Source organism: Anguilla anguilla, chromosome 19 (assembly GCF_013347855.1).
Source record: "Anguilla anguilla isolate fAngAng1 chromosome 19, fAngAng1.pri, whole genome shotgun sequence".
NCBI lineage: Eukaryota > Metazoa > Chordata > Actinopteri > Anguilliformes > Anguillidae > Anguilla > Anguilla anguilla.
This window is the reverse complement of record NC_049219.1, coordinates 1,727,763-1,753,764: the sequence shown is the minus strand read 5'-3', so window position 1 is coordinate 1,753,764 and position 26,002 is coordinate 1,727,763. Positions and strand designations below refer to the sequence as shown.

General features: G+C 40.8%; 1 protein-coding gene across 1 annotated transcript in view; it reads right to left on the bottom strand.

The window, feature by feature from the left end:
• The window catches only part of LOC118219201 (NACHT, LRR and PYD domains-containing protein 3-like), a 43,571-nt gene extending 18,027 nt beyond the window's left edge, over positions 1–25,544 (bottom strand). The window contains exons 1-9 of the mRNA XM_035402195.1: positions 25,441–25,544; positions 15,167–15,256; positions 14,841–14,951; positions 13,290–13,400; positions 12,098–12,167; positions 10,266–10,608; positions 7,872–9,344; positions 7,385–7,706; positions 4,822–4,995 (exon numbers count right to left, since the gene is read on the bottom strand). Coding sequence (XP_035258086.1) covers positions 4,822–4,995; positions 7,385–7,706; positions 7,872–9,344; positions 10,266–10,608; positions 12,098–12,167; positions 13,290–13,400; positions 14,841–14,951; positions 15,167–15,225 — 2,663 coding nt within the window. The 5' untranslated portion in view covers positions 15,226–15,256; positions 25,441–25,544. The remainder of the gene's footprint in view (positions 1–4,821; positions 4,996–7,384; positions 7,707–7,871; positions 9,345–10,265; positions 10,609–12,097; positions 12,168–13,289; positions 13,401–14,840; positions 14,952–15,166; positions 15,257–25,440) is intronic.
• Between the last annotated feature and the right edge of the window lie 458 nt (positions 25,545–26,002).

Below are 26,002 nucleotides of genomic sequence, written 5' to 3'. Positions count from 1 at the left end.
TATAATGACCCAGTGCTCTATTTAGCAGTGAGGAGTGTCCTTGTGTTCCTGCTATATAATGACCGTGTACTCTATATAGCACAGTAGTGGATTCTCCTTGTGTTCCTGCTATATAATGGCCCTGTGCTAGGAGTCTCCTTGTGTTCCTGCTATATAATGACCTTGTGCAACCTCTACCCTCTGCCTAGCAAGATAAGTAAAGCCAACTGCTGTAGAATTGAAATGTTCCGAAATCCAGACTTTAGCTTTGGATTGGAACCACAGAAGAGTGACAAAACTAAGTGATGTAACATTGCACCTAAACAGCAGTTTGCATGTTGATCAGATTGACATCTTCCCTAAGATGCACACACATACCCTATCGACCAATAGTAGATTTTACCAACAGTAATAATATCTGATTTTATGCTCAACATCTTCAGAAATGCCACAACCCTGTAGCACACACAGGTGTGTAATGATGAAGGAGTACAACTTATCTTCATCACAAGGTCAGCATGAGAAAGAGAGTGGGGTATAAGTTAGAGCTGCCGCGGTATTGATTTATTTCCTTACTGCAAAAATTAGCGAAGCCATTCAAACCGTTGCGGTAACCGCCATAAAAAAATAATTTAAACCTCCAGCTACGATTTCATTTTTTACTTTCAAGTACATTTCTGGAACGGCTGTTTCCGAAAAATAGGTTCTGCCCGGCAGTTCATACTGCTTGTCGAAGGACTGAAGCATAGCTTGGAATGATGGCTTTTCTACAGTCCGGAAGGGCACCATCTCCACAACCAAATACTTTGTTACAGTTGTTGTAAGTGCTCACCACTTGCTGCTGTCCCGGTTGTATTTAGTCACTCTGGCAAATGCCTCTGAGACTCCCAACTGACGTAGTGCCGAGCCGGTACCTCCCGAGGTAGATGGGGTGCCTTTCATTGCATCGTATAACGGACGATGAGTGGTCCTAAGATGCGATGCTAGATTTGTCCTGTTTCCTCGCATGACGTTGATTTTCTTGCTGCAAATGCGGCACACTGCCTCATCCAAATTCTTTGGCTTTCCATCTTCATCGGGCTCAAAGCCAAAATGTTCCCAAACAGGAGAAGTAACGTTGGGTTTCGCTACAAGATCCATGTTCATAGCCTAATTTGAAGCGAAAACTTTCCGTAGCCAACAGTTGCAAAGCACGTTCTGGGTGACACGTTCTCCGATCAGAACGTTAACTGCACAACTGTGAGTGGAAACTTTCAAACACATGGCATGAAGAAAATAGACTACACAATAATGATTATAATTATTTTAAAAATTGCATTGCATTTATTTCAGATCACAACTTTTACAAGTAAAAATTGGAACATAAACAATTGGCCTAAAATAAACGGGAAAAAACAAAACCCAGCGGTGAAGCGGTGATCAGCTTGACTCTGCGGTGGACGTGACGTGATTGCGTTACCACGGTAATGCAGTAACCGCGGCAGCTCTAGTTTGCCGGCCACTGACCTGTGTTCAAAGCCTCTCTAACTACTCTGAGAACACTGTCCTCTAGCTGCGTTTCTCGCAAGTCTTCTCGGGTGAACTGTTCTAGCTGACCCGAATTGAGATGAGTTGCAAAAGCATACAGCTCAGGAACACCTTCTGCTGGAACACCTAGTTTGTCTGCCAAGTGCACATCACCGTCACTAGACTCCTGCACATGCACACAACCACAAATCGCCTTCACATCACCCTGTGAAAGGTTTCTCCACGTCTCAGTGTCCAGTTTGGGGAAAGCAAATCATCCTCAACATTGACCTTCTCAGGGCGAAAATCGTATGTGGCTAGGGCAGGAAGCCACCTATGCCCTGTAGCATTAAGTTTCCCTGCCGTCAACACGTGATTGCGTTTCCGCGGTAATGCAGTAACCGCGGTTGCTCTAGTATAAGTATGGATTTCATTAGAGTGCAGAGCAGGTAGTGAATAATGGGGATGCGATGAAGACTGCAATATGTGACAGAACTGAATCCAGAAGTCGGTGAAAACCTGGCAAATGAAACTCAATACAGCTCATTGTAAAGTTCTACATGTGGGAAATAATAACACAAGGCTAGATTACTTTATGGGAGGAACAACATTGGAATGTGCTCAATTTTGGGAGTAATAGTTGATCAAATCCATTCAGGTTCTAGGCACTGTGCTGTTGCAGTAAAAAAGTCAACAGGATGCTGGGATAGTAGTGAGTATAAATCAAGGCTCCAGAGTGCGACCATTCTGGTTGAACATGCGACCAAAAATCTGTCAAGTGCGACTAAACATTTTCATTGGTCGCACCGGTGCACCTGACATTTAGCAGGTCTGCCTCTGTGTGTGTAGCGTTATGTTTTTTCGCCACCGGCATTCTGTGAAGACCCGCCCCTACTCTGCCTCTGATTGGCTCTGACCCTGATATTCTTCTTCGCTGAATGTGGGTGGGGAAAAAAATAAGGCATGTGTGCATTAGTGACGTGCGGATCACAGTTATATCCGCGGGCACCACGGTTAATCTGCGGATCGGCCGAGTCATAAAAATTAACAATCTGATTAATAGCGGATGGATTGTGGGTGGGTGAAATAATACATCATTAATGAGGAAAATATTAATTACATTCTCTAAAAGGTGAACATATTTTAAGCTTCATTTTTAGTCAGGCGCGAATTAGCAGACTAGACTCTCGTTGCGCCAATTGCGGCGTCCATTTGTCTTAAGCAGCAATGGAGGCAAAAAAGATCCGAGAGAAAATTAAAAAAGGAGAATTAAAAAAAGGAATGGCAGAAAAGTTTAGTGAATGACGAGTCAAGTGTGGGTATGTCATATGCAACAGCTGCGAAATAATGAGAAATAGCGATAATGTGTGATCGGGTGCAGGTCTCTAAATCCCCCTCTTCGCACCTGCACTTCCAGAACACGTCTCCTGTCTGTTCTGGCCCCACGATGGTGGAATGACCTCCCTGTGGAGGTCAGAACAGCTGAGACTGTGAACAACTTCAAACGACGACTGAAGACCCACCTCTTCAGGCTGCACCTCTCTCCATCCCTCCCTTCCCCTCTGTAAATGACTAAACTTAGGGTTGTAACTAGGCAGCTGTTTCATAGGTTACTTAGTTGATGCGCCTGTCTTAACGACTACTTGTATTTTTATTTATTTTTATTTTTCCATAGATTGCGTTGTTGCCGTTCTCGTTGTTAGTGTTAATCAGTTTAACCATCAGGGTCCAAGTTGAACTATGCGGTTGTTCCCTGTACTTGGACCGGTACTTCTCTCTAGGGGTTTCGTCATACTTGCTCCTGGTTACGGTTATACACTTTGTTGTACGTCGCTCTGGATAAGAGCGTCTGCCAAATGCCTGTAATGTAAATGTAATGTAATGTAAGATAAAATAATTTGTTCGGGTGGGTGGCGGGTGGATGATTTATGCGTACATGTGGATTGGGATGACGTCAGAGCCGATCCGCGCATCACTAGTGTGTGTGTGTGAAACCGCGCCCTGTACTCCTCCGGGAGCAGCGCACACTTTTATTTGAGTTATTTGAGTTTGATTTATTTATTTGAGTTTGTCAAGCACTTTAAACATCAGCAGTTTTTAAGTTTATTTTTTAAACAATTGAGGTTATTGCCATTTCTTGTTTGTGCTGTGATTTAAATAAAGAAAAAACATTTATCTGCACCTTTATTCCTGTTTACAATCATTTACATAATGTGTTAAGAAATTACCAATGTGTATGGGAACTGACAAAAAAGGTAACACTTAAAATGTATTATTACGGCGCCAAAAGGCGCAGTGAAAAATTTTGGGTCTAACTAAATTATGTGCTGCTGCACCTAAATGAAAAAGTTAGGCGCACCAGTGCATCCAATGAAAAAAGTTAGTCTGGAGCCCTGTAAATCCAAGGAAGTTATACTTATTTTATACAATACCTTTGTCAGACCACACTTAGTGAATTGTGTGCAGTTCTGGGGACTGTACTACAAGAAAGATATAGAGGATCTGGAAAAGGCTGAAAGAAGGGAAACAAAACTGGTTCCTGGTATGAAAGATAAAAGTTTTGAGGAAAGACTTCAGATGCTTAACTTCTTCAAGCTTAGTAAAAGTAGACTCAGGGTTATTTGATTGAGTCTTTAAAATTTATAAAGGGGATCAACAGAGTGAACCACAAGCGATTCTTCAGGTTCAGCTCTGTTAGTATGAGGAGGGGGCATAAAAGGAAATTAGCAAAAGGTAAATTCCACACCAACGTTAGGAAGTATTTTTTCACACAGAGAGTAGTCACTGTGTAGAATAGCTTGGCGCATGTCATGTAGTAGAAGCAGAAACTCTGGGGGTTGTCAAGACCGGGCTTGATATGATGCTGGATACTATCTAGTTTGTAGGTAAACCAAGCACTAGTGGTAGGTAGTAAAACGGTGAGCATGACGGGCTGAATGGCCTATTCTCATCATTATGTTATGTTATGTCATTTTTGTTATGTTATGATCGACGTGAAACATATTACTGTACTGAAGTGGTCAATATTTTACAATGTCAATCATGCATTCAGCATTCAGTCATCACCTGTGACCTGATACTACACACTCTACTGAAAACTTACATTCTGGTCAAGAACCACAAACCTGGCAACCCTAAGACTCATGAGGGTTTATCCTGCTTTTCTTTGTTGTGCTAAAGCAGTTAGAAGAGAGGGATGAGAACAATGTGGACAAAGAAAGAATGCTGGTGGACATAGGAGTAAACAGAGAGAAAGCACTTCATATATTTCACTGCACAGAGCCATAATCACTAATTCTATTTAGTTAAGGTCACACAGTACACAGCACTACTCACCCCAGTCTCTGTAGTTTACAGTTTGGACTCATCAGTGCAGCACAGAGCAGCTTCACTCCTGAATCTCCCAGGCTATTGTAGCTGAGGTCCAGATCTCTCAGGGTTGAGTTTGATGACTGGAGAGCAGAGGCCACAATTTCACAGGACTTCTCTGTGAGGCCACAGCTGTATAGTCTGCAAAAGAGAGTTGATATATTATTGTATTTTTAAATAGCGCAATATCCTGTAAAATCTGATATGTGCAATGTTACAGTAATCATGTTGAGTGATGAAGAGTGATATTGAGGATTTAAAGTTACTGATGCTCTGAGGAAAATGACTTTGCTACAATCTCCAACTGCAGCACTTTGGGCCTGAGAATTAGACGTCCTGTTGGACAGAACTCTCTGACAGTTCTACAGATGAAATTCTTACCCAAATGGCCCCCTTTCTTCTGACATTTGCCACAGATACAACCAAATTAAAGATGCAAGAAATAACACACATCTTTCAGGGTGGATAGTGAGTCAGGCTCTGCTTCTTTACTTTTGCTGGTAACTGTGAGAAACTTCCCACAGCATTGCAAGCCAATACACAGCAAAAGCCAGATTCACTTTAGAAACAGGAATGCAAAAGAGTGATCTGTTCACATATAACCATGTACTGTAGTGCAGTCTGTCTGTTTTGCTGAGGTTATATATAACCATGTAGTGCAATGCATCTGTTCTGCTGGTGTTACATATAACCAGGTAGTGAAACCACAGCTATGTAGGAACTGTTAATGATGCCTTCGAGTTCATTTTGTTGGAATAGTGATACATTAAATGGTGCTGTCCAAGGAGACACCATTTAGCTTTTTCCAGGGTTTAGGAAACTTTGTACAGGCCAGACTTTAGCCTGAGATGAGCCACAGAATTACCTCAAAAACAGGCACTTTAACAGTCCCCTGAGAAGACCTCACCCTGACACCCCTTATATCCTACAATTCCTCTACCTTCCTGTTTTCACTCTGTCTACAGGCACTATTGGATTCTGGGTCAGCCTACACCAGAATAAAGCAGAGACCAGGGTGGCACTACTGGCCTTCTAACATGGTGCATGTACTGCCTGAACTAATCTCACAATACAGTAACACAAACATTTCATTCACAACCACACTTGCCTCTCCCAAACCAAACCCAGCATTACATTAATCATAATGTTGAAAAAATCTCTCATCTTCATGAACAATGTAAGAGGGGTACAGATTGAGCAGGCTCTCTCTGGTCATCTCCCACTCACAAATTATCTATGCATGGACTAGGAATAAAAGGGGGATTCTTCCCCCCTTTTGAAAAACATGGATTTGATTCAATCAACATTCGTCCTTAACTGACTGACATTTAAAAGGAGGGATTCTTTTTTCTACACAAACACAGTTCGAACTACTTCACCAAACTGAGTTAGATAAAAATAAGTGTAACTCTTGTGCTTACTTGTCCAAGTCAAAGTTAAGGACAAATGTTAGTTCAATAAAGACCATAGGGGTGTTTGTATGGCTAATCTACAAAAAAGCAGACGTTGTTATTCTACTAATAATGCAGCTGACCAAGCTCAGCTAAAAACCCAGCTAAAAATTGGATTAATTAATATCAGACCACTAGCCCCTAAGGCAACTCTTGTAAATGAATTAATTACTGATCACCAAGTTGAAATCTTGGCTTAAAACTGTATATTGCCTTAAATGAATCCACCCCTCCTGGCTACAGCTATACTCACGTTTCCCGTCTGACAGGTCGTGGCGGTGGTGTTGCTGCTGTATATAATTCTAATCTTTTTGCTATTTTGAAATCCGGCTTCAAATGTAACTTTTTTGAAGTGCTTGTTCTCAGTTTTGCACATCCAGACAGTTTTATCCTTGCAATTGTATACAGGCCACCAGGGCCATACAGTGGCTTTTTACTTGAATTTTCTGATTTCCTTTCCAGCCTGGTTGTTAATTCAGATAAAGTAGCAATTGTAGGGGACTTCAATATTCACATGGGTAGTGAAAGTGATCCTCTCAGATCAGCACTCTTGTCTATCACTGAATCTATTGGCTTTGATCAACATATACATCAGTCCACACATTCTCATAACCATACTCTTGATCTGGTCTTAACTTATGATACAGAAATAGCAAATATAGCAGTTATGCCTAAAAACCCTGTGCTATCAGACCATTATTTAAATACTTTCCAACTTTCACAAGTCTGTCATGTGTCACCAGATCCTTCATTCTACTTTATCTGTAAGCTTTCCTCCAGGACTGCAAATGCTTTTATTAATGAGCTCCCAGGCTCATTTGTGCACTGTGGGGATTTTATTGGCTCCCACCCAAACACATACAAAAATGCAAGCATTAGCTCAATTGATCAGCTGACAGACAACATAAATTACATACTTTCCAGAACCCTGGATACAATCACACCTCTTAAGAAGAAGAAAGTCCGCTATATATTTTCACTTGCCTGACAATTTTATTGTACTCTATTTTCACTTTAACTATGAAGTGTTTATAAAAACATGCTGTCATTATCTACTTTAATTATTACACCATACTCACATGGCCTTCCTGCAGTTCCTGACTACTGGTACCAGCCTCTGATAACCTGCTGCTGATGTTTTGTAGGTCGTCAAGTCTAACTCATCCAGGATCTCCTCTGACATCAGTAAAATAAAGGCCAGGGCTGAACATTGGTGTGGTTCCAGCTTTTCATTAGAGAGTTTTCCTGATCCCTGGAAATTCTTGATTTCCTCCACTAGAGAGTTGTCATTCAGTTCATTGAGACAGTGGAACAGATTTATGGTCCTCTCTGCTGAAGACTCTTCTGTGATCCTCTCCTTTATGTACAATACTGTTTTCTCAATGCTCTCTGATCTGCTTCCTGTCTGTGTCTGTGGATCTGGTACAGGTGATCTGCTTCCTGTCTGTGTCAGTGGATCTAAATGGTAAATGGTAAAAGGAATGTATTTATATAGTGCTTTTATCCAATTTGGTACAGATGATCTGCTTCCTGTCTGTGTCTGTGGATCTGGTACAGGTGATCTGCTTCCTGTCTTTGTCAGTATTCCTCCTAATAGAGTCTGAATGGAGTCGAGAGAGAGGCCTAGAAGGAATCTGAGGAAAAGGTCCAGGTGTCCATTCTTACTCTCTAAGGCCTGATCCACTGCACTCCTGTGTACCTCATACAGCTGCACTCTGTCACTGTGAGGTTCTGACTCTTCTGCTCCGAGTACATTTCTGTTCTCATTTACACATGAATGAAACACAAACAAGGCAGCCAGATACTCCTGAATGCTCAGATGCACAAAGCAGTAGACCTTCTCCTCACCCAACCCACACTCCTCTTTAAAGATCTCTGTGCACACCCCAGAGTACACTGAAGCTTCACTGACATCAATGCCCATCTCTCTCAGGTCCTCTTCATAGAATATCAGATTGCCCTTTAACAGCTGTAGTAAAGCCAGCTGCCCCAGTTTCAGGATGATTTCTGTATTTGATGCTGACATTTTCTTTGGGGTCGTCTCATTGGTGCCATGATACTTCTCATTCTTCACATTAGTCTGAATGAGCAGGAAGTGTGTGTACATTTCAGTCAGAGTTTTGGGCATTTTTCTATTGCCTACTTTACCCAACATTGTCTCCAGTACAGTGGCAGAAATCCAGCAGAAGACTGGTATGTGACACATGATGTAGAGACTCCTGGATGACTTTATGTGTGAGATAATTTTGCTGGCCTTGTTCTCATCTCTGATTCTCTTCCTGAAGTACTCCTCCTTCTGTGGGTCATTGAATCCTCGTACCTCTGTCACCTGGTGGACGCACTCAGGAGGGATCTGATTGGCTGCTGCTGGTCGGGAGGTGATCCAGAGGAGGGCAGAGGGAAGCAGATTCCCCTTAATGAGGTTGGTCAGCAGCACATCCAATGATGATGACTCTGTTATATCACAGCAAATCTCATTGCCTTGGAAATCTAGAGGAAGTCGACACTCATCCAGACCATCAAAGATAAATACAATTTTCACTTTATCGCCTTCAATACTCTTGATCTCTTTCAGTTGTGGAAAGTATTGCTGCAGAAGTTCCATGAGACTAAATTCTGTCTCCTTTTTCAGATTCAGATCTCGGAAAGGAAGAGTGAAGATGAAATCAATGTCCTGATTGGCTTTTCCATCTGCCCAGTCCAGAATGAACTTCTGCACAGAGACTGTTTTCCCAATGCCAGCGATGCCCTTTGTAAGCACAGTTCTGATTGGTTTCTCTTGTCCAGGTGAAGGCTTAAAGATATCATTGCAGATGATTGCAGTCTCATGTGTGGTTTGTCTCTTCGATGCTGTCTCAATCTGTCTGATCTCATGTTCATCATTGACCCCCCCACTTCCCCCCTCTGTGATGTAGAGCTCTGTATACATCTTATTGAGGAGGGTTTGGTGGCCCTGCTTTGCTATACCTTCAAATATGCATTCAAACCTCTTCTTCAGATGAGTTTTCAGTGCCCGCTGGGCTCTTTCTTTGAATTCATCTGAGGAGAGGAAATATGAGAACCAATGTTTAAAATAACAGAAATAGACAAAAAATACTTATGCAGAAAGTTTTCACAATGTTTTACACAACTCTGAAAGTGTTGCACATTAAGTTGTAGCTATACCTGTGTAGTTAAATTGTAACTAATTTGGTAACAAGAGGTTATTACTGATTAACGCCAATGTAGGAAACATGGAACAGTTAACAATATTTTTGATTACACATGTGAAACAAGGCCAGCCCTGTTACATCTCGTCTGTTAATATGAAATAATTCTGTATCATGAGGACACATTGTGAAATTAACAGGCAATGTCTATTTGTTATGTATCATAACAAATAGACCCTATATGGTATAACTGCACCTTCAAGTAAAGTGTTGCCCATACCTCTAGTAGTGTTTCACACTTCTCACAAACTGTTGTACACACAACAATGAAAACATAAAAATGATTCATTTCCATTTCAACATTCAATTTCTGAATTGTTCATAGTATGATGTGTCTTTATGGTAAATATGGTCTTCATGGGTCATGCAGTAATTTAATTATCTTATAATTATTATGATTGGTGCTCTTTAATCCAGGATAAAACCTCAGGGCAGTCAGTCTGATGGGACAGTGGTTTAGTAACTGGCTTTTGATCCCAAGGCTCCTGGTTTTAATGTCTTTCGGAAACATTTAATCTCATGTGCATTTGATTGCCCCCATTATTACTGCTGGATGCTATATTTGAATTGAAATGCCTTCCTGTACATGTGTGTGATGTTTTTTATATGCAAGACTGTTGATGTAAAACACTATTATCAAAGTGTGAATACTATAAATCAGTATTCTGTTATTTTGTACTCTGTTATATTTGTTGGTTAAACTCATTTCAACATTCTAATAGCCACAGTAGCAATGAGAGAAAAATCTTACTGTGCTGCTCATCTCTCTCCAGTGGGTCAGTGACATCCTTCTTCTTCATGGTCCTCAGGATATGGAGTGTGATCTTCAGAGACCTCTCAATGCCACAGGTCTCCAGCATCTTCTCAACTATGTACAGGGCTTCAGGATCCTCCTGCCCTCTCTCAGTGCATTCTGGGTAATCAGCAATTTGATGACTCTTGAATAATTCCTTCATCTTCATAAACGGATCCAGTACAGAAGAATCTTCTGTTCTTCTACTATTAAGGCATTCTGGGCAACCCTGACTCAGATGGCTCTGAAACAGTTTCAACTTTTCAGTCTTCTTCAGCTTCATCAGAGTGCGCAGGAGAGACTGAAATAAACACATTTAGAGGTATGCTGTATCACTGTGAAATAAACACATGAAGTGGTGTGCTGTATCAGAGTGAAATAAATACATGAAGTGGTGTGCTGTCTCGGTGTGAAATAAACACATGAAGTGGTATGCCGTATCAGAGTGTAAAATAAACACATGAAGAGGTGTGCTGTCTTGGTGTGAAATAAACACATGAATAGATTTGCTGTATCAATGTGAAATAAACACATGAAGATGTGTGCTGTATCAGAGTGAAATAAACAAATGAAGAGGTGTGCTGTATCAGTGTGAAATAAACACATGAAAAGCTGTGCTGTATCAGACTGAAATAAACACACAAAGTGGGTTGCTGTATCAGAGCCATTATGGGTGGCAGTGTAGTATAATGGGTGAGGAGCTGGTCTCGTCAGAGGTTTGAATCCCAGGTAGGACACTGCTGTTGTACCCTTGAGCAAGGTACTTAATCTGCATTGCTTCAGTTCATATCCAGCTGTATAAAAGGAAGCAATGTAAATGCTGTGTAAAAAGTTGTATAAGTCGCTCTGAATAAGAGTGACTGCTAAATGCCTGCAATGTCTCATGTTTTCTCTTGTAGGAAGGCCAGAACAGGAAAAGATAATTTAGAACACAACATGCAGCAGGTCTAAAGCCTATATTCGAAATGCAACTTTTGCTCCTGATTTATGTTTTTTAGGGACACTACTTGTGATGAATCACCAATGATGTCCTTGGAATAATTTAGTTGTTGAGGTGAATTAAGTTTCTCACTGCAATACATTTTATAATGCTAACTATACAAACTGAGTGCTGAGTGTCCATTCTACCTGCCCCAGGAGTTTTCCGCAGTGCTCACTAGGGCCGTTTACATTCCACCACAAGCGGACACGACGAGGCTTTGTCGGTGTTACATGATGTGCTAAGCGGACTACAGACCAAGCATCCAGACGCTGCCCTCATCGTGGCAGGGGACTTCAACAAGGCAAACCTTATGCCAAACTTTTACCAACACGCCAACACGTGAGCAAACTGATTTTAGGACTTATAATACAACTTACTTTGTTTCACTTATTTGTATTACTCGTTTTATTTAAATAACTGCTCTTTATATTCTTCTCTCTGTTAATTTGTATTCATATCTTATATTGTTTTATATTATTAGTATTATTATTTATTTATTTATTTTTTCTGCATATAATTATTATTGAAGTGTTATGTTGCATAGTCTACAAGGAGTTTGTCGCACCAGCATTTCACTGTATGTACATGCATATGCATGTGACAAATAAAGCCTTTGAACTTTAAAACATTCTGTTTGGAGTAATCCACTGCCATCGTTTATGGATCCTAAAAAGGAATCCGGTCTATCTGTGAGCCAAAGAGGGCCAGAGCTCTCTACAACTTTAATAAACCTGATTAGATATTCAATCTGATCGTCTGAAAGTCATATTAACTTCAAATATTGAAATAGGAAAAGAATATATCATACCTGTTTTGTGGAGAACAGTTTCTCTGAACTCATCTCATCTGAACGACTTAAATCCAGTGAGCAGTGAATCCTGTGAATAAATCATGAGACACAACTTAGATAAACTCTTTCACTGCAGCTCTAACTCACAGCACATGGAGACAGAGCTTCCAGTTAAACTCATCGTCTTACTGCAGCTCTAACTCACAGCACATGGAGACAGAGCTTCCAGTTAAACTCATCCTCTTACTGCAGCTCTAACACAGCACATGGAGACAGAGCTTCCAGTTAAACTCATCCTCTTACTGCAGCTGTAACAGTGCGTTCACACAGTGAGTAACTCGGTTGATGAGTTGCTGGAAGTCCATTCATTCTCTAGGTAGCTGAGCGACGCCCAGCAACACAAGCAACTGGGCAACTGAGCAACCAAAGTTGCCCTAAAAATGTTGCTCACGGTATAACTTCTTGCTGGCATCGCCCGTCAACAGCCAAACAGAGTTTCAGACTTCCTATTTCTCCAACCGATATGATACCATTTCGCAAATTATTATCCTGCTCAGTGAGAAAAAATGGACGAACAACTTATCATTATGGTACAATTACACCCGGTGTTATACAGCGTTTTTTAAAAAAGAGTACAGGGATAAGAATCTGAAAATGACACTTGGACGGCAGTTTAAGCTTGCTTGCTAGCAAGCTAGTCTGTGAGATAGAGATAACTAGCTAGGCAGCTAACTAGTGAGAGAGATATGGAGAGATCGCGAGCCAGCTAGTGAGAGGGATAGAGAGGTCGCTAGCTAGGTGGCTAACTAGTGAGAGAGATAGAGAGAGACATGGCTAAAGAGATGGCAATAACAAATATTCAGTGTCTGACATAACTATAGAAACAAAAGGAGATGATATGTGGCTATATGGGAAATATGCGTCTTTTGTAACGCCGTTATTTCTCGTCAAAAATATGTAGTTGCACAAAACCCCAAAGAGGATACAACGGGAAGCTCCTGCCCCTCCCTCAGCCTAGTAAACTTGAGCAACCCATCAACCCAGTTTCTCGCTGTGTGAAAGCAGGGTAACTCACAGCACAAGGAGACACAGCAACCAGTTAAACTCATCCTCTTACTGCAGCTCAAACTCACTGCACATGGAGACAGAGCTTACAGTTAATCTCATCCTCATGCTGCAGGTCTAATTCAATACGAACGTGGTTCATTACCTTTGATATCCTGTGAACTCTCCTCTGAAGTCGATTAGATGATGTATTGATTGATCACTCTTCATAGAGAGACAGTTGGGTACAGGTGACCCAGCCCGATCTACCTGGACCCTGTGAACAAAACATGGAGACAAAGTATTCAGTGAAACTCATCCTCTTGCTGCAGCTCCAACTCACAGCACATGGAGACAGAGCTTCCAGTTAAACTCATCCTCTTACTGCAGCTCTAACTCACAGCACATGGAGACAGAGCTTCCAGTTAAAATCACCCTCTTACTGCAGCTCTAATTCACAGCACATGGAGACAGAGCTTCCAGTTAAACTCATCCTCTTACTGCAGCTCTAACTCACAGCACATGGAGACAGAGCTTCCAGTTAAAATCATCCTCTTACTGCAGCTCTAACTCACAGTACATGGAGACAGAGCTGCCAGTTAAACTCATCCTCTTACTGCAGCACTAACACACAACACATGGAGACAGAGCTTCCAGTTAAACTCATCCTCTTACTGCAGCTGTAACAGTGCGTTCACACTGTGAGTAACTTGGTTGATGAGTTTCTGGAAGTCCATTCATTCTCTATGTAGCTGAGCGAGGCCCAGAAACACAAGCAACTGGGTAACTGAGCAACCAAAGATACCCTAAAAATGTTGCTCACAGTATGACTTTTTGCTGGCATCGCCCGTCAACAGCCAATCAGAGTTTCAGGCTTCCAATTTCTCAAACCGATATGATACAATTTCGCAAATTATTATTCCGCTCAGTGGAAAAAAAATGGACGAACGACATATCATTATGTTACAATTAAACCCGGTGTTATACAACGTTTTTTTAAAAAGAGTACAGGGATAAGCGTCTGAAAATGACACTTGGATGGCAGTTTAAGCCTGCTTTCTAGCTAGCTAATCTGAGAGATAAAGAGATCGCTAGCTAGGCAGCTAACTAGTGAGAGAGATATGGAGAGATCGCGAGCCAGCTAGTGAGAGGGATAGAGAGGTCACTAGCTAGGCAGCTAACTAGTGAGAGAGATATGGAGAGATCGCGAGCCAGCTAGTGAGAGGGATAGAGAGGTCGCTAGCTAGGTGGCTAACTAGTGAGAGAGATAGAGAGAGACATGGCTAAAGAGATGGCAATAACAAATATTCAGTGTCTGACATAACTATAGAAACAAAAGGAGATGATATGTGGCTATATGGGAAATATACGTCTTTTGTAACACCGTTATTTCTCGTCAAAAATATGTAGTTGCACAAAACCCCAAAGAGGATACAACGGGAAGCTCCTGCCCCTCCCTCAGCCTAGTAAACTTGAGCAACCCATCAACCCAGTTTCTCGCTGTGTGAACGCAGGGTAACTCACAGCACATGGAGACAGAGCTTCCAGTTAAACTCATCCTCTTACTGCAGCTCAAACTCACTGCACATGGAGACAGAGCTTCCAGTTAATCTCATCCTTTTGCTGCAGGTCTAACTCACAGCACATGGAGACAGAGCTTCCAGTTAAACTCATCCTCATGCTGCAGGTCTAATTCAATACGAACGTGGTTCATTACCTTTGATCACCTGTGAACTCTCCTCTGAAGTCGATTAGATGATGTATTGATTGATCACTCTTCATAGACAGACAGTTGGGTACATGTGACCCAGCCCGATCTACCTGGACCCTGTGAACAAAACATGGAGACAAAGTATTCAGTAAAACTCATCCTCTTGCTGCAGCTCCAACTCATAGCACATGGAGACAGAGCTTCCAGTTAAACTCATCCTCTTACTGCAGCTCTAACTCACAGCACATGGAGACAGAGCTTCCAGTTAAAATCATCCTCTTACTGCAGCTCTAACTCTAAGCACATTGACTCTCTGACTCGTGCATTTTTACCTCTTTCCCGCAAGGCCGTGGGTTCCATCGTGAGTCTCAGTCTCCTCTGAGGAACTCATTTTAGAAACAGCGCCCCCTGTCTCAGGACACCTGAACACACCAGATCAGATTCACAAGTGGGTTCTGACCCAAATTGGGAGACCTGTAAATACACACAAGAAGCACATGATAACGCACAGACATAATAATACACAGACACACACATACATCAAATCTCATAGAACAGACAAATCTGAAAATTATCTGAGCTATAAACTTGTACAGCAATACAATTCCCTCCAAAATATTCTGCACCCATGATAACAATTACTAAGACCGTTGAATATAAAGATTACCAGTGCTGAGGTATATTTTCCTTGTCCAACATATGGAATATATTTAATGATATAATGGAAACTACCAAAATGACACATTTCTCAGATGATACAACAATTTTACAAAAATTGTGCATCACAATTATTGGCACCCCTGTATTCAGTGCTTTGTGCACCCTCCCCTCGCAGGGATAATGGCACTGAGTCTTTTTACATAACATCTTATAAGACCAGAGAACACTTTGGGAGGGATCTTAGACTCTTCCTCCACCCACAATCTTTCCAGATCCTGATGTCTTTGTTGATCCGTGCTTATGGGCTGTGCTGTTCAATTGAGTCACAGGTTTTCAGGGAGTTTCAGCAGTCTTTAGACTGTTGTAGCCATTGCACAATGATGCTTCTGCATCATTAACCTTTTTATTTGTGGATTTTAACGTGAATTTGGGGTCATTGTCTTGCTGAAAGATCCACTAGTTTCAGTCTGCTGGCAGAGGTAGTCAGGTTTAGGGCTAAATTGTCCTGGTACTTGGGTAGAGTTCACGATGCTGCTTTCCTTAACAAGGGCCCGAGGACCAGTGTGAGCAAAGTAGCCCCATAACATTAAAGATCCACCACCGTATTTTTCTTTTCAGTATATGCATCCTTAAATCCATCCTACATCATATTCCTGGACATGGTTGTGAGAGGGGCTGGAGCCTCTCCCAGCATGCATTGGGCAAGAGGCAGGAAAAAACCCTGAACAGGTCACCAGTCCATCACAGGGCACACACACCATGCACTTACACACTCATACATTCAAGCAATTTAGTGTCTCCAATTAGCTTAACCTGCATGTCTTTGGACTGTGGGAGGAAACCCATGCAGACATGGGATGAGAATATGCAACCTCCACACACACCACCATGCTGCCCTCCAGCAGTTTTAAACTTCTTCATTATTGCCCTCACAGTAGTAACTAGCATCTTCAGTTTATTTTTTGATCCATTGCCTGATTTTCAAAGGTCAGCAACCATTTTAATTTCGTTCGTCAGTTCTTTGTCTTTCTCTGTGGCGAAGATGAAAAATGGGTTTCACAAGCAGGTTCTCAGTTTAATCCTCCAGTGAAACAGGAAGCCATGGAAGGCCACAAGAGTTTCTCTTAAAATTGATGTAGATTTAGTTCGATTTTATTTATAAGAATCTTTAGGGGTGCCAATTATTTTTATATATTTTTGGGAAATAATAACCCTACCTGAATCCAACCGTCACACTAGAGGGCGCCAGTTCCCCCAATCTCAGTTTGTTTTCTGTGCCTGTTTAGTGCTAATTAACGTTTTGTGTCGCAAACATTTAATAGCCTGACCAGATTCACATTACAGGTATCTGTAACTGATTTATGACTAGTCAAAGAGCTAATTTAAGATATCTCTAACTGCATTTTCACTCATCAAAAAACTTTTAATATCTTGAATTACATTTTGCTAGTAAGATTGAAGTTACTTTCGCCATTCAGTTGTATGGGACCTCCAATTAAAAGATATCTACAATTCAGTTTTGACTATCCAAAACGTGAATTCCAGATACTGTATCGCCATTTCAATTATGACTAGTTATAACTCAAATTAGAGATATATCCACATTAGTTCTGACAATGATGCCAAGTTACGGTACTACAAACAATATAGGCTATCTTGCCTCACTGAAATGAAATGAGATGTATTCCAAAGCAATGCTACCCAATATTTCCTCAATTCTTGCAAGTCACTTGGCCCTGTGTTTTGTAATCTCACCATTTTACAATGTCATGCTAACTTTGTGTCAAATCAAAGTGTCAAATATTTCGAATTGCCTCATGGAACACATTGCAGTTCATGTAGAAAACTGCTGGTCAGTAACTACAGGCAGCATATTTCTCCACAAAACATATGTTTATACTTGCTTCTGAACTCAATTTCAGTAAATGTACAAGTTATTGTATATCTGCTACGTACAATAAATACTGCATGTAAAATACATATTGTACATACATACATAGAGAACTTCTTTATCCCCATGGGGACATTTCCCTCGCAGCATGTTACATTCACATTTACGAACAGACATTTATACCAAGAAACATACAATCATTCACGCAACAGAAAGGCTGGGCAGCGAAATACATACATACCAATACAAATTGGACATATAGACGCCTATTCAATCAATCTTGACCGTGAGAAACCCATCCACACATATGTTTGGCCTGTCCACGTACTTCATGCTTATACACACAGGGCCAAGTGACTTGCAAGAACTGAGGAAATATTGGGTAGCATTGCTTTGGAATACATCTCATTTCATTTCAGTGAGGCAAGATAGCCTATATTGTTTGTAGTACCGTAACTTGGCGTCATTTTGATATCAATACTTTTAATGGCAGGCCTGGATTTTGGCAGTCTGAATGAATGAGTTATAGATGGTGTATGTCTTGTATGTGTGAGTAACTGGGCATTTTTGTACGTTGAAAACGTGTTTTTTATGAGATCATATGTACCGTTATCTGTGTTGTCTATTTTACCTATGCTATGGACCTCTTTTTAAGATGAGTCTTGAATAAAGTTGAAATGAAAAGAAATATAGAGTAATCTCTGCCTAATATAATCACTCCACTGTATATTTTGCCTCAATATTGCAAACCAATTAATGTGATTTAGTAATGGGAATTATTTCCTATGAAACATAAAAGAATAAGTAACAACCTCTTGTTTAATTAAACACAAAATCCGGGTTTATACTGCAGCGTCAAAATGTCAACAACAAGCGACAAGTCCTGTGACCTCCGACTCGCTAGGCTACCTCCTCACGAGGTAGAATTGGTCATGGAATATCAAAGATAGGCTACTGAAGTAAACTTTCTGAAAGGTTATTTCAATATTACTTTCTGGTCTAAATGGTATGTTCGGACTCCGTGTGAGCTCTTAGCTTATCAGGCTACGCATTAAACACACCATTTTATTGCCATTGTCAGTTTTTCTGAATTACGCTGGTTAATGCGATTATACTTGCAGATTCCCATTCCTCCCCGCAGCCCTTTACCTTCAGCTTCTCTTACCTCAGTTCCACTCCACAACAGACTGTTTACTCCGTTTTTTATATTTACTTTAATTCCTTCTTTCCTGGGGATTCTTTCTCCTCCGTTTTTAAAATGGCCGTTAAGTTTCAGTTTCTCTTTTGGACCGCATTTCCTTACTTAGGTTTACTGGCTCAACTGAGTGTTCGATGGGCGGAGTTTTATATATTTTGTACTTTTTATTAGCTGCATCAGTCACTGTATTTAATAAGTCATGCAGAAGAAACAAATATTTAATCCATGTAGATCTTTGCCAAATTTTAGCACATACATATATCAGGCCTATTCAACAACTCGTGAATTAATTTGATGTTGGGATTTAACGTCTCCTTCCAGCAGGTTCTTGTTATCTTAGCAGATTCCTGGCACACTTAAGTGTTTTTGGGACCAGGACTTTGTTTCATATGCAGTAATGTCATGTCTGGTGTCGTTGGAGAGCTAATATCATGAGCAGTTAGATGGTCTCATTCTATGTTGAGAATGTTGTCATTCAAAGTTTATGTGTCACATGAAAGTGAAACACCCATCACGGAAATTTAGCTATTCAGCTGTTACACCTGAAATTGTGAAAATGGCGACACTATGTTTGAACAATTGTCTGCATCCAGTGCTTTGGGTGCTGTTTGGAATAAAATTATTCTTATTCTTCTTATTCTTCTTCTTATTATTATTATTCACAAATATGATTTTTACATTGTAAAATAAATGGTACTACTGTGCTAAACTTTATGCAACCCACAGCCATACAGTACATTAATTGGGAAAATGTCTGGATAGTTTTATAAGATTAAAAAATGTTTTAATATGCCACAATATTTGCCATTATTATATGTATTTATTTATTCACTGCCCCACCCCTTTTTTATATGAAAAGTATTGATGTCAAAAAACTTTTAAAGGCCTAGATTTTGCAAGTTTTAATTATAGGCTTATAGACAGTGCTTTGTGTGGGTGAGTATCTTGGCATTTTTGTACGTTGAAAACGTGTTTTTTGTCATGGTTCTGTGTTTCTGTCTGTTTTTCCCTGTTGGGCCGCCAGATGGCGGCACTTCTGTTTTGTGTCCTGCTCGTTCCCCTGTTGGTTAATTGTATTATTGCTTTCAATTATTTTATTGTCTCGTTATTTAATCATCATCCCCACCTGCCTCTCGTTTTCCCTTCCCTCTGGTTTGATTGTTCTTTGAGTTCACCTGTGTCTTGTTACCCCTGTCTATTTAAGTTCTTTGTCCCCTTGACTCGGGTGCTGGTTCCTTGTGTTTGTTTCTGACTTGTGCTTGTTCCGAACCTGGATGTATCTTCTTGTGTTTCTTTTATGTGTTTGCCTGTGTGTTCCACATGCCTTTACCCTTCCTGCCTCTGCTCTGTTCTGTGTTTTTTTGTTCTTAAGAATTTTTTGAGTTTGTTGTTTTGCCCTTCGTGGCCTTATCTGTTCCCTGTTTGTGTTTGCCTTTTTTCATTGTTGTAGTAAAGTCCTTATTTGTATCTATCCTTGAGTTTTGTGTGTTTTTCACTCTGCACCTGGGTCCTAACCCCCCTGAACCTTGACATTTTTGTTGAGATACTTCATTATGTACTGTGTTTTCTATGAGTAACTGAATAATAATACATAATGTATGTACCATAATGAAATGTGGAGAGAGACATATATACATATGTATACACATACAAACAGTTGAGGCCAAAAGCTTACATACACCTAGGCTAAAGATATTCAAACTAAGTCTTTTATAACTCTGCACATTTCATGTTGCCAAACATTTAGTTTGGCAAGTCAATTAAGGCATCTGCTTTGTTCACATCAGAGGTAATTTTAAAACAATCGATTGGAGACATATTTATTTCAGCTTTAATTCGCTATTAGAATTCCAGTGGGTCAAAATTTTACATACACCTAGTTTAGTGTGTCTAAACAGTCTGGAAGATTCCAGAAATTGATGCAATTACTTTTTAGAAGCTTCTGATTGGCCAATTGTCATTAGGAGTTAATTGGGAGTTAATTGTCACGTGGCTGTATTTAAGGGCCTACTTTTAGAGCCACTGCCTTTTTGCCCATGATATGATGAGAAAATCCAAGCAACTCTGCCAAAAAATTGTGGACCTCCACAAGTCTCGGGCATTTGGGCGGACGTACGTCGGTGGTGTGCGTCCTGTCCTGAATGTCAATTAGTGAACGCCCCGGCCACCCCAAAAGCGCCGTTGTGCCCCCTACCCTTAACAGAGGTCCCATTTGATAGAGTTGCTATGGACCTCATCGGCCCATTTGAACGGAGCACCCAGGGATACCGTTTCGTATTGGTCTTAGTGGATTATGCGACCCGGTATCCCGAAGCAGTGCCATTGCGCAATATTTCAGCTAAAAGTGTTGCAAGGCTCTGTTTCAGATTATCTCCCGCGTCAAAATCCCAAAAGAGATTCTAACTGACCGGGGCACTTCGTTTGTGTCACGCACACTAAACGAGCTATACGGCTTATTGGGCGTCCGGTCTATTAGAACCAGCGTGTACCATCCCCAAACGGATGGGCTCGTTGAGCGTTTCAATAGGACTTTGAAGTCCATGATTCGGAAGTTCGTTCACGACGATAGCCGAAATTGGGATATATGGGTAGTCCCTCTATTATTTGCAGTGCGGGAGGTTCCCCAGGCCTCCATGGGATTTTCTCCCCTCTCCCTTATTCGGTAGAAAGCCTCTGGGAATATTGGACCTAGTTAAAGAAAGCTGGGAGGACGGTCCAAGCCCCAGTAAAAGTGAGGTACAATACGTTATGGACCTGCGAGCAGAACTCCATACACCCCTAATTTCTCTCTTTACCCTGCAGGCCGATGCCTCGGACAGAGGGCTGGGGGCCGTTTTGACCCAGCAGGTGGAGGGAGTCGATTGCCCGGTGCTGTACATCAGCCGGAAATTATCACAGCGGGAGGCGAGGTACAGCACAGTTGAAAAGGAGTGCCTCGCCATCCGGTGGGCGGTCGGTCACCCATTCACCCTCTGTTCGGACCACGCTCCCCTCCAGTGGCTCCACCGCATGAAGGATGCCAACGCGCGAATCACCCGTTGGTCTGAATGTACAGAGTAAACAGGCACATGCTGACTTGTGCATCACATCTCATGTACAAAATCTATGCCCAAATGGTTTTAAGGTCACGTCTGAAGGGTTTATCTATGCTTCCTGTACTTTTGGGGGCACTCGTGCCGTGTGGTCTTCACTCATAAACCGGTTGGATTTTATTCATATTTTAATAATCTGACTTTTTATCCTAGGAGCAGGCATATCATAAGCTCCCCAGAAACCTGATGCTAAAGGCATTGTTCAGTTCTGTTGTGCAGAGTGACCGCACATGACCATTGTAACACCCACAATTATAATATAGAGGTTATTTTCATATACACAACAATTTCTAGATGATCTTATTCAGATTCCTTCTCACATATAGCAAGTCATCTAGCAGAATTGCAAAGTGAGACGCTGATCCTGGAGGAAAATCATGAAACTCCACAACAGAGCCCATAACAATGCCTCTACATGCACAAGATGTCTTCCAGTGTGGAGAGTATGTATAATGTTCTTAAAATGTTTTCAGAAATCGCATGGCACTTTCTAAAATGGCCTTAACTTGATGCACTTAAAACTAGTTTTTCCTATACATATAAAGGTTATAGATAAATACTTATGTGACCTTTGTGACAGAAATTACTTGCATGTGGAAAATACAGTGGATTTCATATAAGCCATCTCTACTGAACATGACTTGACTTTATTGTCCCTGTAGAGAAATTGTGTGTGGTTTGCAGCACTGTGTTATGTTAAAGGGCATCACAGACGCAGACAATAGAAAGTTAGAAACATTGCAAATGTCACAGTAGTAGTAGCACAGAAGTATACAATATGGAGGGATGCTACACAGGCAGCCCAATGTGACACAGACAGCTGGAGCAGCCAGATCAGCTGGTATTAGGCGTGTCTGGTGCCTGATGGCTCTCTGGTGTCTGAGTGAGTTCCAGTTTTATTTTTGAAAATAGAAATATATAATTTGACATAACTGCGAGACAATATTTTACAGTAAGATAATATTGCTATTAAGCTACTTGAACCAATGCATATGCATTTCATTGCAAAAGCAACTGTCAAGCTGAGAAACATTAGCCATAATCTAAATGCTGACTTCAGTGACTATTGAGCATGTGGCTCTATCTAGTGGTGGTTTCTTGAATAGGTTTTATAAAAGGTTGTCAAGTTTTGAATGTCTTCACATTATGGTAGGCCTACCATCACATGTATATCATGGCAAATGTCATTAAAACAAATTATTATTATGATTATTACTATTATTGTAATGGTAAAAATAGGTTAAGTTTCTGTCCTTTTGTTTCCTATGTTCCAGTAAACGTTTCCCACTTTTATCCACTTCACTGGGAGTTGGGTGCAGTTGTCTGACGTGTGTTGTAATGAAAATAAAAATGCATTATTGTTGTTGCTCTTGTTGAATTTATTTACAAAATAAATGAACATAAAACTGCAATAATAAACTTAAAATTAAAGTCCATTTAAAGTTTTCCAGATTCCACAGGTCCACTTTGGTTGTGCAAAACACGGTCAATGACCGTTTCTGCTCGCACCCATCTACTCCCACTGGCCCGCCTCACTGCACCATCTTAAATATAATTTATTCCCCCTTCTCCTATAGAGGGACACACTCATAAAATAATTAATGCACACTACACAATGAATAACAAATACATGATAAATTTCATTATAATTTCAAGTTTAATGTAGAACAGAATAAATAAACTTCATAATATCTTTTTAGGGTTCTTATTATAAACCAACATAAATTAATGGCTCCTACAATCATTATTATTATTATTATTATTAGTAGGAGTAATAATATTAACTTCAAAAAAAAAGTTGAATTGAGTGTATATTTTCCAGGAAAAATGAGCTCAATTAGATTACACATAACTCAACTAGGTGCCACCGATAGACTGCATAACAAGACCAGGTTAAAACCTAGTGGACCGAACCGGCCGACGTCACAGACATGCGCGGTGTAACTTTATCACTCACTCAGTCAGTCAGTCACAGACATTCGCGTTTGTAGGGCTGGCCCCGCTGTTGCGGTCGGGCCAAAAATAGGTCAGTTCTAAAGGCACACCGAGGAAGCCGTGAGTCTCTGTAATTCTTGGTAGAGATATCCAATCAAATCCCCGTTCGCTACCAAGAATCTACCAATGAATTGAAGGGGATAGCCAATCAGAGCGCGTATGTCTACCAAGACCAATCGCTTGCTTGAGTCTCTCGGGCTGAGAGACGCGCAAATATTGAATGAGGTAAATCGCTGTTTTATTTTCCTGCGTCGGTAGGTAAAGATAACCACACATTTAACTGAATCATAACTGGGAAAAAGTTACGACAAACTATGGATAAGTATGGTAACGTTACCAAATGTAAAGAAATATTAATTTTTACAGTGTTACCTTAGTTAAATCAGCTTCAAACAAGATAGCCAACTAACGTTCACCGGTTCAAATTACGGTAGACGATCTAATCTGAGGAACTGTTCTTAATTTACATCAGACGCAACAAGGTAAATATATTTTTAACCTTTAAGTGGATTTTCTCTGGCATTATAAATAGCTTGTTTTATATGAGTTTAATATATTAATTCAGCAGTTTTTATGCCTTTAATTTATCTGAATGATCCTTTGTAACTAGCTATCTGGATTGAACTCTGGCCATTTATAACTAATCAAATAACCTTGTTCACACTGTAAGAAAAAGAAAATGTCCTAGAAATAACCTATAGCTAGCTACATTTTTCTACATTGGGATGGCAAGTATGCCATCCTGCCACGTTACACCTTGGCGGGGTGGCATGCCCCATACCTATACAGCACCGACAGTTTGGCACTTTTCAGGGTTCCCCACAAAAATAGACACAACAGCCATAGACACTCAACCCTTAAAAACATTAATTTCTGTACATTCTGACCCCATTTCAACAGACGGAATTCATAAACAACTTCACACGTCCACACAATAAAGCCCCAAACTAAGGGGATTTGCGTTTTCTCCTTCTCCTCCTCCTCCCTGCTGGCTAGCCCACAAAATGTCTCCCCATTGGACATTTTACCAACACCAGCCAATCCTTCACCTACACGATCCAATCAAAATCTCAAATACACACGCAAAATAGAAAATGTTTTAGAGTAACAGTCTAAAACATCTCTCAACAGCTAGTTCCTTTGTGGCTGAGTGGTCAATGTCATGGTCTATGGAGCGCAGGATCCCTGGTTCAAGCCCCACTGGAAGCAAGTTTCTGAACTGTGCTTTTTTTTTCTAAACAACAATCAATCACAACACAGAATCTACCAGCTCACACATTCACTCACACGCTCACAGTCACTCATTAACTCACAATCACGCATTAACGCACACACTGACGCACACACACACGTACACTCACGCACACAAACACTCACTCTCACACATTCTCACAAACACACACACAAACACTCACACACACACACGCGCACACACACATACATTCTCACAAACATACACACACACATTCTCACAAACACACACACACACACACACACTAATACTCACTCTCTCACACACACACGCACACACACACTAATACTCACTCTCTCACACACACGCACACACACACTAACACTCACACTCTCTCTCTCTCACACACACACACACACACACACACACACACACACACGCACTAACACACACTCTCTCACACACACACACACTCTCTCTCACACACACACACACACTCACACTCTCTCTCTCTCACACACACACACACACACACACACACAGCAGTATACTCCATTTGTCAATAGCATTCTACTCACAGTTTGTCAGTTTCCTCTTTGCTGCAGAGATGGGTCCTGCTGAAAGAATAGCTGTGAGTTTGTCCGGTAGATCTCTTCTCACCTTCTGGTTTTGCCTGGGAGAGCAGTTCTGTACAGATACATACAGGGGGAATGTTTAACCAGCATGCAAACAAACGTGTAGGATGATTGCTGAAATATTCTCCACATTCTCTAACATTCAAGATTTGTAAACCTTGTGCTAACGGAAGATTTAATATTTAAATTATGCAACACGCAGAAAGTAGAAGTGGAGGAACTAGTGTGAGGTGGGTTTGTTCCCATTCTTCAGAAAAGAGCCTATGAGAACTCAGTGAGAAAACTAGATAAAGTGAAAGGACTGAATTGCGTCCATCAAAAAACAGTGAGCAATATAAATATCTAGATAATAAAAATAAATATTGAACTGGGAAGAATAACTGAAAAATACCTGTTATTTGGTCACCACATATTGAACACTCAACACGGTTGGCTCATGCAATGATGTTTTTAGTGTGAACATGTATTATATGGTCTTTTTAAATTGAAGTCTATCCATTCTTGT